Source organism: Hyla sarda, chromosome 1 (assembly GCF_029499605.1).
Source record: "Hyla sarda isolate aHylSar1 chromosome 1, aHylSar1.hap1, whole genome shotgun sequence".
NCBI classification, from domain to species: Eukaryota; Metazoa; Chordata; class Amphibia; order Anura; family Hylidae; genus Hyla; species Hyla sarda.
The window spans coordinates 436,957,243-436,970,937 of NC_079189.1; the positions used below are offsets into that span (position 1 = coordinate 436,957,243).

The 13,695-nt window shown below is 42.8% G+C and overlaps 1 protein-coding gene across 1 annotated transcript in view; it reads right to left on the reverse strand.

Moving 5' to 3' along the window:
* Positions 1-13,695, reverse strand: part of CLTCL1 (clathrin heavy chain like 1) — an 80,390-nt gene that overhangs the window by 6,936 nt on the left and 59,759 nt on the right. The window contains exons 19-30 of the mRNA XM_056531855.1: positions 13,199-13,344; positions 12,768-12,951; positions 11,666-11,858; positions 11,340-11,497; positions 11,092-11,256; positions 10,853-10,960; positions 8,585-8,752; positions 8,343-8,492; positions 8,123-8,254; positions 7,875-7,985; positions 6,822-6,992; positions 4,017-4,238 (exon numbers count right to left, since the gene is read on the reverse strand). Coding sequence (XP_056387830.1) covers positions 4,017-4,238; positions 6,822-6,992; positions 7,875-7,985; positions 8,123-8,254; positions 8,343-8,492; positions 8,585-8,752; positions 10,853-10,960; positions 11,092-11,256; positions 11,340-11,497; positions 11,666-11,858; positions 12,768-12,951; positions 13,199-13,344 — 1,908 coding nt within the window. The remainder of the gene's footprint in view (positions 1-4,016; positions 4,239-6,821; positions 6,993-7,874; positions 7,986-8,122; positions 8,255-8,342; positions 8,493-8,584; positions 8,753-10,852; positions 10,961-11,091; positions 11,257-11,339; positions 11,498-11,665; positions 11,859-12,767; positions 12,952-13,198; positions 13,345-13,695) is intronic.

Here is a 13,695-nt window from a genome sequence, read left to right on the forward strand (position 1 = left end):
GCACATAACAAGGGGTCCAGTGAGCCTTAACATGCCACAGGTGTATGACGACTTTTCGTTAAAGTCGGATGTGTAAAAGAAAATTTTTTTTTTTCACTATGTGCAATTTTTCCCCCAAATTTATCCTTTTTACAAAGTAATGGGAGGAAATGCCCCCCAAAATTTATAACCCCATCTCTTCTGAGTATATAAATACCCCATGTTAGGACGTAAAATGCTCTGCGAGCAAACTACAATGCTCAGAATAGAAAGAGTCACATTTAGCTTTTTGAAAGCAAATTTTGCTGAAATGGTGTTTGGGGGGCATGTCGCATTTAGGAAGCACCTAAGGTGCCAGAACAGCAAAAAAAACACAAAAAAAAAAACACATGGCATACTATTTTGGAAACTACACCCCTCAAGGAACGTAACAAGGGGTACAGTGAGCCTTAACACCTCACAGGTATTTCACGACTTTTTGTAAAAGTTGGATGTGTAAATGAAAAAAAAAATGTTTTCACTAAAATGCTATGTTTTCCCCAAATTTTACATTTTTACAAGGGGTAATAGGAGAAAATGACCACCAAAATTTGTAACCCCATTTCTTCTGAGTATGTAAATACCCCATGTGTGGACATCAAGGGCTCTGCTGGCGCACTACAATGCTCAGAAGAGGAGGAGTGCCATTGACCTTTTTGAAAGAGAATTTGTTTGGAATGGAAGTCGGGGGCCATTTGCGTTTACAAAGCCCCCCCGTGGTTCCAGAACAGTCGACCCCCCCACATGTGACCCCATTTTGGAAACTACACCCCTCACAGAATTTAATAAGGGGTGCAGTGAGTATCTACACCCCACTGGCATTTGACAGATCTTTGGAACAGTGGGCTGTGCAAATGAAAAATTTAATTTTTCATTTTTACGGATCACTGTTCCAAAAATCTGTCAGACACCTGTGGGGCGGAAATGCTCACTGTACCCCTTATTACATTACGTGAGGGGTGTAGTTTCCAAAATGGGGTCACATGTGGGGGGGGTCCATTGTTCTGGCACTATGGGGGCTTTGTAAACACACGTGGCCTTCAATTCCGGACAAATTTTCTCTTCAAAATCCCAATGGCGCTCCTTCTCTTCTGAGCATTGTAGTGCACCCGCAGAGCACTTTACATCCACATATGGGGTATGTTCTTATTCAGAAGAAATGGCGTTACAAATTTTGGGGGGCTTTTTTCCCTATTTTCCCTTGTGAAAATGAAAAATTTAGGGTAACACCAGCATTTTAGCGAAAAAATTTTTTTTTCTCATTTTCCCATCCAACTATTTTGTCAAACACCTGTGGGGCGTAAATGCTCACTATACCCCTTGTTACATTCCGTGAGGGGTGTAGTTTCCAAAATGGGGTCAAATGTGGGTATTTTTTTTTTGTTTGTTTATGGCAGAACCGTTGTAAGATCAGCCACCCCTGTGCAAATCACCAATTTAGGCCTCAAATGTACATAGTCCGCTCTCACTCCTGAGCCTTGTTGTGCGTCCGCAGAAAATTTTACGCCCAACATTTGGGGTATTTCCGCACTCCGGAGAAATTGCGTTACAAATTTTGGGGGTCTTTTTTTGCTTTTACCGCTTGTCAAAATAAAAAGTATGGGGCAACACCAGCATGTTAGTTTAAAAAATAAAAAAATTTTTTACACTAACAGGCTGGTGTAGACCTTTTCATAAGGGGTAAAAGGGAAAAAAAGCCCCCCAAATTTGTAGTGCAATTTCTCCCGAGTTCAGAAATACCCCATATGTGGCCCTAAACTGTTTCCTTGAAATACGATAGGGCTCTGAAGTGAGAGAGCGCCATGCGCATTTGAGGACTTCATGGGGATTGCATAGGGGTGGACATTGGGAATCGCTGGCGTAGAATACCCCTAACAGGGTGCCTCCAGCTGTTGCTAAACTCCCAGCATGCCTGGACAGTCAGTGGCTGTCTGGAAATGCTGGGAGTTGGTGATTTGCAACAGCTGGAGGCCCCGTTTTGGAAACACTGCCGTACGATACGTTTTTCATTTTTATTGGGGGGGGGGGGGGGGGGGGGACGGGACAGTGTAAGGGGTGTATATGTAGGGTTTTACTCTTTATTATGTGTTAGTGTAGTGAAGTGTTTTTAGGGTACATTCACACTGGTGGGCGTTTACAGTGAGTTTACCGCTAGGAGTTTGTGCTGCGGCGAAAAATTTGCCGCAGCCCAAACTTGAAGCAGAAAACTAACTGTAAACCTGCCTGTGTGAATGTACCCTGTACGTTCACATGGTGTGCCTCCAGCTGTTTAAAAACTACAACTCCCAGCATGTACTGACAGACCGTGCATGCTGGGAGTTGTACTTTTGCAACAGCTGGAGGCACACTGGTTGGAAAACCTTCAGTTACCTAACTCAGTATTTTCCAACCAGTGTGCCTCCAGCTTTTGCAAAACTACAACTCCAAGCATGTACTGATCGCCGAAGGGCATGCTGGGAGATGTAGTTATGCAACAGCTGGAAGTACACAACTACAACTCCCAGCATGCCGAGACAGCTGTTTGGGCATGCTGGGATTTGCAACAGCTGGAGAGCTGTAGTTTAGAGACCACTCTATAGTGGTCTCAGACTGTAGCTCTTCAGATGTTGCTAAGCAACCCACTGGCGTCCGTAGGATCCACGGAGCAGCGTCGCCGTCCTCTTCTTCCGTCGATCGTCACCCGCTGCCGCTGTAAATAGTCGCCCGCTGCCGTCGCCGATGGGTGAGTGGACTTCGGCGCCGGTCCTGTGTCGTTTCCCCGTTCTGCCCCGCTTATTGTGGGAGGGCAGGACGGGGAAACCGAAAGTAAAGCCCCCCGCCCCCAATCTGCTATTGGTCAGTGCGTTTTGATGATCAATAGCAGGGATAGGAGGGGTGGCACTCCTGCCACCTCACTCCTATCGCTTCAGGGGGATCGTGGGTGTCTTGGACACCCGCGATCCCCCTTCTATTCCGGGTCATCGGGTCACCATAGACCCCAATCGGCGCAAATCGCAAGTGTGAATTCACTTGCGATTTGCGCCGATCACCGACATGGGGGGAGGGGGGTCTGATGACCCCCCTGGGCATTTGCGCGGGGTGCCTGCTGATCGATATCAGCAGGAACCCCGGTCCGGTCCCCACCCGGCGCGGCGGGGACAGAGATTCCCACGGGCGTATGGATACGTCCTGGGTCCTTAAGTACCAGAAAACCAGGGCGTATCCATACGCCCTAGGTCCTTAAGGGGTTAAAGTATAACCTCAGTCAGACTGAGGATTTCTGTTGAAATTTCTGCGGCACCTTAGTAGTTCGAGACTACAGCGGGCAGTATACGGATTTGGCAGAATTCCGATGCTAATCTAAGACTTCTTCCAAATCATATCCCGACTGCTGCTATGCTTGGGCTATGAAGGGGACACTAAACTTTAAAAATCTATCCTGCCACCGAAGCATGATTTTAGTTACATAGAAATACAGAATGTGTCGGTAGATAAGAACCATTTGGCACATCTAGTCTGCCCAATATACTGAATACTATGAAAAGTTATATGAAGGATAGCCTTATGCTTATCCCATGTATGCTTAAACTCCTTCATTGTATTTGCAGATATCACGTCTGCATGAAGGCTATTCCATGCATCCACTACTTTCTCAGTAAAGTAATACTTTTTAAAGTACCACTACTGGAGATCACAAAGTGGTACAGCAGTCTAAAGGCTGCTGGAATCACAAATGTAGTATTTACAGCAGTGATTGATAGTTTCCTCTTGTTTGTATCCATACCTGTGTTTGGCAAAACAAAAACAAAAAAAACCTGCATATGTGATTCAGGAAAAAAACACAAACATTGGAAGCCTGTTTTGACAACCACCATAAGTAAAATTAACGCAAATGATTGTTTGCAATTAAATGAAATCTGTACTAAGGTCACAGGTTCAAGGTAGTTTCTACCCCTAATACTACAAAGTATTGCTCAAACAGGAAATAACTTAACAAAAAAAGAAAAACAAACACTCACTTTGGTTAAGTACTCTCTTATGACTTGGATAAAGTAAGGCATGGCAAAGTCCATAATGTTGTGTCTCCAGGCCAACTCTAATACAGTGTCTGGATGTAGCAGGTCATAGCAGGTGAAAAGCGTCGCTGCAAAACACTCTTGCTTTCCCTCCTCCAGAAACCACTGAAGCAGCTTCTCTGCCAGTTCTGTATCTTTTGACTCTGCAGCATATAACATTGCATCCTGTAGAGAGGCATAAAATTGTGTGAACACTTGGCTTAGTTCAGATTTGACAAATTAAAAAGAGTTTTTTGGAGGTAATATCCTAAAACACGGAAGCTAAGTTTCAGTAACCCAGTATAATCATTGTAAAATGTAGAGCAGTCTACTTTTGACCCCGTCCATTGTGTGTGTGTGCATTCAAGCCATGACTTTAGTAAACAAAGGACGACACATACTGTGGAGTACTGCAAGTGGCCATTTGTTCAGGTCACTTTTCCCAAACACTTCTTCTGCAGCATTCAATAGTGTTGTCTGGTTCACTATTGAGTCCTGCTAAACAGATGTGTACATATGAAACATGGCCTTCAAACTAGTCACTAGCTGACTACATTTGAATCATTAAAGTAAGCGGGACCACAGAATACATCAGCATCCCTTTTTTCACAAGTAGCCAATGTTTAGATATGACATAGTGCATTAACGCAGTGTGAACCTAGCCTAAGCCATTAACTGAAAGACAAATGTCCGGGACCACCCTTTTAATGAATAGATGGTAACACAATCCAATACATATAACAGACCACCTTGGAAAATGCCACATAAATACAACTAGTGTCACAATTATTCTTACATTGAATTTGTGTTACATAGCATTCTTAATACTAAAATTAGTGACCAGCTCATGAAGAAGCATACAGACAAATTAAAATTGAAAAATGTTTTTGACTGTTTCATATATTTATAATAAAAAAAACTAATATGAATTGCCTTGGTATTTATTCAGCCATACAATTCTCCAATCCCCACAGCTGCTCTTGGCAGGTACTGTGTAAACTCTAGGCCAGTGGTCTCCAACCTGCAGACCTCCAGATGTTGCAAAACTACAACTCCCAGCATCCCCAGACAGCTGTTTGGGCATGCTGGAATATGTAGTTTTGCAACAGCTGGAGGGCTATAGCTTGAGACCACTATATAGTGGTCCCTAAACTGTAGCCCTCCAGATCTTGCAAAACTACAACTCCTAGCATACCCAAACAACTGTTTGCTGTCAGGGCATGCTGGGAATTGTAGTTTTGCAACAGCTGGCGGACCACAGTTTGGAGATCACTTTGCAGTGTTCTCTAAAACTGTAGCCCTCCAGATGTTGCAAAACTGTAAATCCCAGCATGTCCAAACAGCAATCAGCTGTCTCGGCATGCTGGGAGTTGTAGTTACGTACCTCCAGCTATTGCATAACTACATCTCCCAGCATGCCCTTCGGCGATCAGTACATGCTGGGAGTTGTAGTTTTGCAACAGCTGGAGGCAGACTGGTTGGAAAATACTGAGTTAGGTAACAGAACCTAACTGAAGGTTTTCCAACCAGTGTGTCTCCGTAATCAGTTCCAAGTGGTCCATCATATGTTGAAACCATCGTATGTTGAGGGAGCCGTGCAATGTAAAGTATAGGACAGTGGTCTAAAACATGTGGACCTCCAGATGTTGCAAAACTACAACACCCAGCATGCCCGGACAGCCAACGGCTGTCCGGGCATGCTGGGAGTTGTAGTTTTGCAACATCTGGAGGGCCGCAGGTTGAAGACAACAGCTCTAGGCCTTAGTGATGTTACATTCAGTTGAAACATTACATGTCTATGCTTTCCAATGAGTGCTTCATAGTCATAACTTTTTATTACTAAATTACTAATCTGTTGTATAAACACAAGCGCCAAAATAAAAAGGACTCTCTTTGAATGAGAATGGTAAACCAACTCTTTAAAAGGGGGACTAAACTGTAAGTCTTTGTTGTCTACAAAATTTAGATATCTCACCAAAGAGCAAAATTTACCAAAACTTTGCTGCAGATCTCAGGGTTTATGAATAAATGGAGGACACATATAAAAGGAAAGTCTTAAGACTTTTCAAATTAATTCCTGGCTTTGTTCTCCGTAATTTTGTTTAAATACCTGAAAGTGTCAATCACAATGATTCATATAGGTTTGGTTAAACCAGGTGAACGCCCATACTTTGGCCCTGATTTACTGTTGTCAACCAGACATGCTTTTGTCAGTTTGTGCACCAAAAAATTGGGCACATTGCTCCACAAATTCTGTCACTGGAAATTTTTACAAAGAAAAATATGGTCAGAACTTTCCTGAACTGCAAATCCCCATAGTTAGAGATGAGCGAACTTATAGTAAATTCGATTTGTCACGAACTTCTCGGCTCGGCAGTTGATGACTTTTCCTGCATAAATTAGTTCAGCTTTCAGGTGCTCCGGTGGCTGGAGACTCTTTCCTAGGACTGTATCCACCTTTTCCAGCCCACCAGAGCACCTGAAGGCTGAACTAATTTATGCAGGATAAGTCATCAACTGCCGAGCCGAGAAGTTTGTGACTTATCGAATTTACTGTAAGTTCGCTCATCTCTACCCATAGTAAATAGAGTGGAATCATGCAAGCCTGAAACAACATTCCACACTGATCAAAAACCCAACATCTTGGTAAATCAAGGCCTTTATTTTGCCTTAATTGCTATTGTTGACCTAAGTAGAACTGCATCAAATTCAATAAAATAGAACAAATCATACTCTTATGGTGTCTTTACAAATTCTACCCTGTGTTACCTTATACAAGCGGTCCTTTTTGCACAGCTCTACACTCTGCTTCCAACGGTTATTGCCCTTGTACAGATAGGCAGCAATCCTGCGGAACTCAATCAGCTCATGTTTCTCCAAGCGTTGTGCTAGGCTGATGTTATCAAAGTTATCATACGCATCAATGGATGCCCTTAAGCCCTGTGAATAATACAGACGTGAATTAAAGCACCTTTCTAAGCATATGTAATCTGACTCTATAAACTGTATATGACATGCTGATGTCTACTTCATATTAAATACGTCAGTGCATCTCAGCTGTCAGCTGCTAAGTGATCTGAAGTGTTATTACATAAAAAGGTAAACTTAATGTCCAAATGGGGGCATTTACAAACAATGAGGGAGATTTATAAAAACTGTGTTGAGGAAGGATAGTGAAAATACCCATAGCAACCAATCAGATTGCTTCTTTCATTTTTAAAGAGCCCTCTGACTAACACTGTTCTGTGGTCTGTAAAAACCCTCTATAGCAATAAATTACAACCCTTTAGGGCCAGGACAATTGTGGCCTTAAAACCCTTTTTTGTGCCTCTTTGAATTATGAATTCATAACTTTATTTTGTATGTAGCTCCATTAGGCTATTCTTAAAAAATTGTTCTGGTTATTGAAGCCAAAATCCTAATGGGCTAAATATGAGGGACCTCCATGGTGATATAACTGTATGGTGTGCATAACTCATAAATAGCACAATATGCAATAAGCATCCTAATAGGTGCCTATGCTCCTTTAACAGCTACTGGCTGTAATGATTATATGTTCTGAATGGTAGAGAGGAGGGGGGCCGCTGCAGTGGTGGTTTAGCTCTTCTGAAAACAAAATAGTCAGGCAGTTGAAAACCAACACGCCCAATTCTCTCACCCCAAAATCATCAGGGGAGGGGGAGAGCTGGGAGACTTTCGTGCACATTAGATGGCCGGGCTGGTCTTCCAGAATTATCACTAAACTAAAAAAACAGCCGTATATTGCACACTGTTGCCAGTAGGATAGCAAGAACAAGATTGCTTAATGACAGACTGTCTTACCTGGTAATCCTCCTCCTCTGTCAGAAGGTTGTTAAGAGCCTCATTGACGGACTTGTTGTTGTGATTTTGAACAGAGCGCAAGTATGGTTTAACCAGCGGCAACTGTTTCATCTAAAAAGGAAAGACAGAAATGATATGTAGGAATACTAACCTCGATGAGCAGCTTCTGTAACACTGGTTAAAGTTCTTAAAGAGCTGAATTGTTAATAACACTTAAGAAATCAACAAATATTTAAGAGAATACCCACCTTGGAGAAGAAGTTCACTGTTCGTGTGTGATCCAAGCGTGGAGACAGGACAAGAAGAAGGTCATTCATCAGAAGAGGTTTGTACTCCAAGTAGAACTGGAGTGCTTTGTAATACAATTCCACATTGGCTACCTGCAAGGGTTAATCATTTCCATTGAAGTCTTCAGTAAAGTAAAGCTGCATCACTGAAAATAAATCACATTCTACATCATCGGTGTACCTTGGTGACAATGTCTTTAAACTGTCCTTCTTTCCAAGCATTGGTAGGATGGCTCATCATGGTGATAATAGCATTGTCATACTCTTCATACTTATCGTATAGGAAGACTAATTCACCCCACAGATGGGCCTGTTCTGCTGCACGCAACACCTGGAGGCATCACAGAAACAAGTGATATAGTAGTAATGCTAAATAGAAAGCACAGACCAACCTATAAACCTAAGAACACACTATTTACTCACCTTGGGGATGTTGACTCTGGACCAAAACAATTCTAAATGTTCACGCATTTTCTGTGGTTTAAACTTGGAGTAAAGAATGGCAAGTTCTGTGAACATGCCCATATGAGCACGCTCCAAACCTAGGGCAGCTTCAAGGAGGGCAATAAGCTCTTCAAAATATCCCCAATCCTAAACAAGAGAGACAGCAGATGAGTGGCATAAGTAATGGCATTACACCAGCTTTTGCAGCACTACAGTTGGGTTCACAAAAACCAGAAGTGATCTGCGAATGCTTGAGAGCCCTGTGCAACTGTTTAGGGGTATAGAGTCTTACCATATTCCTACCTGGGCAAACTCTGGCCTTGTACAAAGACCTATTCATCCAAATATGTAGTCCAGTAAGACTACAAAGACTATGAAGAATGATGTGGCATGCCCTGTTATAGATGAGTAGGCAGCAATTAGTTGTAGGCTTTAAACATAAATGTTATAATAGTAGTACACAACTGTGTATCACAGCACTGTACACAGATTGACTTTATTAGTGGCATGAAAGATAAGCGAGGTCCATCAATACTGTATTAGGGTACCTTCACAAGTACAGGATCTGCTGCATATTTCCTGATTTTGCTGCCCATTGAAGTTAATAGGTAGTAAAATTAGCTGCACAAAATATGCAGGAAATCCTGTACGTGTGAATGTACCCAAAATTAGGTAAGCCAAGAGAGACTCCTACACACAAGATGGAACTATACAACATACACCAAAATGCCACAGTGCATGGTTCACCGCAGAATAGGAATATATGATTGCTAGTGAATATGAACACCAAATACCACTGGTAAAAAATTTTTTTTTTACGAAAGTAAAATTTAAATAAAAAGTTTAAATAAATAAAAGTTGAGCTAAGGCTCATATGTACAGGTCACAGTTTAACTACTTCTAGACAGGGCCAGTTTCCTTCCATATGTTAGGGTTTATTTAGTACGTGGAATTAAAGGTATAACATTTTGTTTCATTTGGGTATTCAAATTATTTTTGCACAGTTTTTTTTATGGATAGGGGTTTTTATGTCATTTTTCATATTTGTACATTTTATATATATTTTTTCTCCATTGCAAATTATCTTTTCTTTTTTATAATAGCACAAAATGCAGCTACAGTACATTTTTAAAACATTTTTCATAGAAGGGATGTATACAGGAGGCCATGTCAGAAGCTGTAGTTTGAGCTGGTTATTTTCTCACATTTAAATTTAATTTTTTACTTTCACAACATTTTTTTTTATTTTTACATTTTCCATACTGTCGCCCCAGAGTAATAAAATATATTTTGAGGGTATTTTAACACTACAATACATTTATTTTTAATTCTGATTTACCCTGTAACTGAGGCTGACATATTAGCCCAAGTTACAGGGGTATTAAATAGAGATGAGCGAACTTGCAGTAAATTCGATTCGTCACGAACTTCTCGGCTTGGCAGTTGATGACTTTTCCTCCATAAATGAGTTCAGCTTTCAGGTGCTTCGGTGGGCTGGAAAAGGTGGATACAGTCCTAGGAGACTCTTTCCTAGGAATGTATCCACCTTTTCCAGTCCACCAGAGCACCTGAAAGCTGAACTAATTTATGCAGGATAAGTCATCAACTGCCGAGCCGAGAAGTTCGTGACGAATCGAATTTACTTTAAAGGGGTAGTCCAGTGGTGAAAAACTTATCCCCTATCCTAAGGATAGGGGATAAGTTTGAGATCGCAAGGGGTCCGACCTCTGGGGCCCCCTGCGATCTCTCTGTACGGGCCCCGGCTCTCCGCCGAGATAGCGGGTGTTGACCCCCGCACGAGGCGGCGGCCGACACGCCCCTTCAATACATCTCTATGGCAGAGCCGGAGATTGCCGAAGGCAGCGCTTCGGCTCTGCCATAGAGTTGTATTGAGGGGGCGTGTCGGCCGCCGCTTCGTGCGGAGGTCGACACGCCCCCTTCCCGCGGGCTGTCGGGGCTCCGTACAGGAGATCGCGGGGGGCCCCAGGGGTCGGATCCCCCGCGATCTGCAACTTATCCCCTATCCTTAAGATAGGGGATAAGTTGTAAACCACTGAATCACCACTGGACTACTCCTTTAAGTTCGCTCATCTCTAGTAATAAAGGCAGCTCTCTTCTACCGTAGCAGCACACTGCACACCGGTCGGGTGTTTCGGTCGTTCGGTGGTTCAGAAATAGTTAAGCATCTTTTCAAATGTAAAGATGTCACAGTGAAAAATGGATCAGTCCGTTCTATGAGTTACTCACCTGGTAATAGGTGATAAGTTCCTCTAGTTCATCGGCATGGATCACAATATGCAGGCCACATATCTGGGCAAGGCGAAACTCTGTGCCATCCACACAAGCAAAGCACACCTAGGAAAAAGACCCATGAAAAGATTATAAAATGTAGCAACTATACAGTAAAACCTGCAAGGCAGAGAATACTATAGAATCCATCTGGTCACAAAATGTAATAAGGAATATTAATCATAAAAAGTTCTCACTTCTTTCCATGTGCGGGTGCTATTGGCCTTCCGCGCACTATCCACAGCAGCCTGATACTCTCCAAGATGCACTAAGGTGGACGCCAACCGTGCAAAGTTTGATACATTGTTATAAAGAAGTTTGGCAGCATCATACATGCCCTCATCATAACAGCGATCTCCCACCTAAAAAGCACAGGAAAAAAATTGTACTGTAAAAGCGGCATCCCTTCTAAACAATGACCAGAGGACAACATTCACAGCAATACCTGTTGGATGTGCGCATTGTTAGGACCACTGACAAATTCTTCCAGCTCTGACAAGCGATTTGTTTTAGCCAAAGCAAATATGAGTTCAGTCTCAACATAGGACTCCCTAGCCTTTTTTCGTGCCATCTGTAAGAACTTTACTAGGTCCTCCCAGTTACCTGTGAAAACAGACATGTCAACATAGTTAGAAAGACACCACACACACAGCCTTGTTCCCAAGAATACTAAAATCAGATTTATGATATCCATGAAAGATCAATAAGGTGATGATCAGGAATATTAAGAGTCCACTAGCATCCCTACAAATAGGAGACAGAATCACTCACTGTTTTTGCTTGCTGCCTGCACCACTTCCATGTAAGCCGAGGGGTCATCAGCTTTAATGTAGGAGTCAATAGCTTCCTTTACTAAGTCTTTCTGTAGCTGAGCTCTGCCCAGTTGGCTCCACACAGCAGGTTCATTACATCTCTCTGCAAATTCATAAGCACGATCCAGATTTCCAATGTGTTCAATTAACACCTGCAAGAAAAGGTGTAGAATAGGAATATAAAATCTTAAAATATAATATTCTCATATTAAAAGAGCCACTTTCTTATACAGTGGTCCCTCAACATACGATGGTAATCAGTACCAAATGGACCATCGTATGTTGAGGGATCCGTGCAATGTAAAGTATAGGACAGTGGTCTACAACATGCGGGCCTCCAGAGGTTGCAAAACTACAACACCCAGCATGCCCGGACAGCCAACGGCTGTCTGGGCATGCTGAGAGTTGTAGTTTTGCAACATCTGGAGGTCTGCAGGTTGAAGACCACTGGTATTGGAGGTTATAATCACGTGTCCCCGCCGCTCCGGACCATCACCTCTCGTCACCGCTGCCCTGGATGTCTTCTTCCATCGCTGTCGCCGCGTCCCCGGGGTATCCCTGACGCTCCGGCAAGGCCTCTGCTTCCACAGCATCCTCGCTCTCCGTCATGTCGCTACGCACGCCGCTCCTATTGGATGATGAGACGACGTGCGCAGCGATGTGATGACGATGATGGACAGCGCCGACGATGCAGCGGATCCCGAAGAGGACGTGCCGGAGCCCCGAGGACAGGTAAGTGATCGTCAGCGGACCACACGGGGCACCTTAAACAGCTATCCGCTGGCTGCTGAAGCAGTCTGCGCTGCCGGATAGCCGTTTATGCAATGGCCCCGACATACAAAAGCATCGTATGTTGATGCTGCCTTCAACATGCGATGGCCTCTGAGAGGCAATCGTATGTTGAAAGGATCGTATGTCGGGGTCATCGTAGGTCGGGGGGTCAATGTAACACAGTCAACTACAGCATATTCTAAAGGAAAAATATTACAATACCCTAACAGCCAAGTGCAGTAACAATTCCATGTATCTGTTTATAAACTGGATTTATTTACATTCCTCACCTGTATAGCAGATGTATTTACATCAAATTTCCGAAATATGGCAAAGGCCTCCTCAAACAGCTGATTGCTAATGGCAATATTAGCAATGTCTGGTGCATCATAGTTATCTAAGCGGTTGATGTATTCCATTACTCGTGTGCGGTCAGCTTTAATAGCTGTCAGTATGAGCAAATTTTGCAGATTTCTGAAACCAAACAAATGTAATATTTATAGTCCGACTGATGTTCAACAGGGGCTAGACCGTATCCTACAGCCTTAATGTTAGCGTTTGTATGGGTTATAACAGCTACAACAGATAGTGTGTCATGGTCTCTTTCCAAATCATCAGACAAGTGTGCCATTACATGTATTGTGGATATTTTGGCTTATATGAGACTCAAGTGCACGTAATAGCCTATATTATATTGTAGCCCATTCTCTCCCATGCTTACCTGTGCTCACTAAAAACAGAGTTGTCAAGTACAATCTTCTCTAAAAGTTCAATGAGCTCATTTGGGAGATCAGCAGTCATGAAGGCCTTCACAGTCACAGACACCTCTTCGGGGTCCTGAGTTTCTGATAAAGCAGTCTGGACAACCTTTAATATAAATATTAAAAAAGAATAAACTTTAAGGAATTGGTCTGAAGAAACTATATAAATTATTAACACTTTTTTTGGGGGAAAAAAACCCTTCTAGGGAAATGTTTGTTAAAAAGGGTTATCCCATAAGGAACAATTATCAAAAAAATAGAATGGTCATGGAGGGCCCACTTTGGGATAAGGAAGCAGTGGACCCAAATGTGCTCTGCAGCTTCAATCAAGGTCGATGGGGTTACCCAACAGTGGTAGAGTGCAGCGATATGCTCTTTCCATCAGCCACACAGAAACCGTTAATAAATTTTGGTGCACTTTAGAACTCATCTTAAGCTATGAGATGCAAAACAGGTC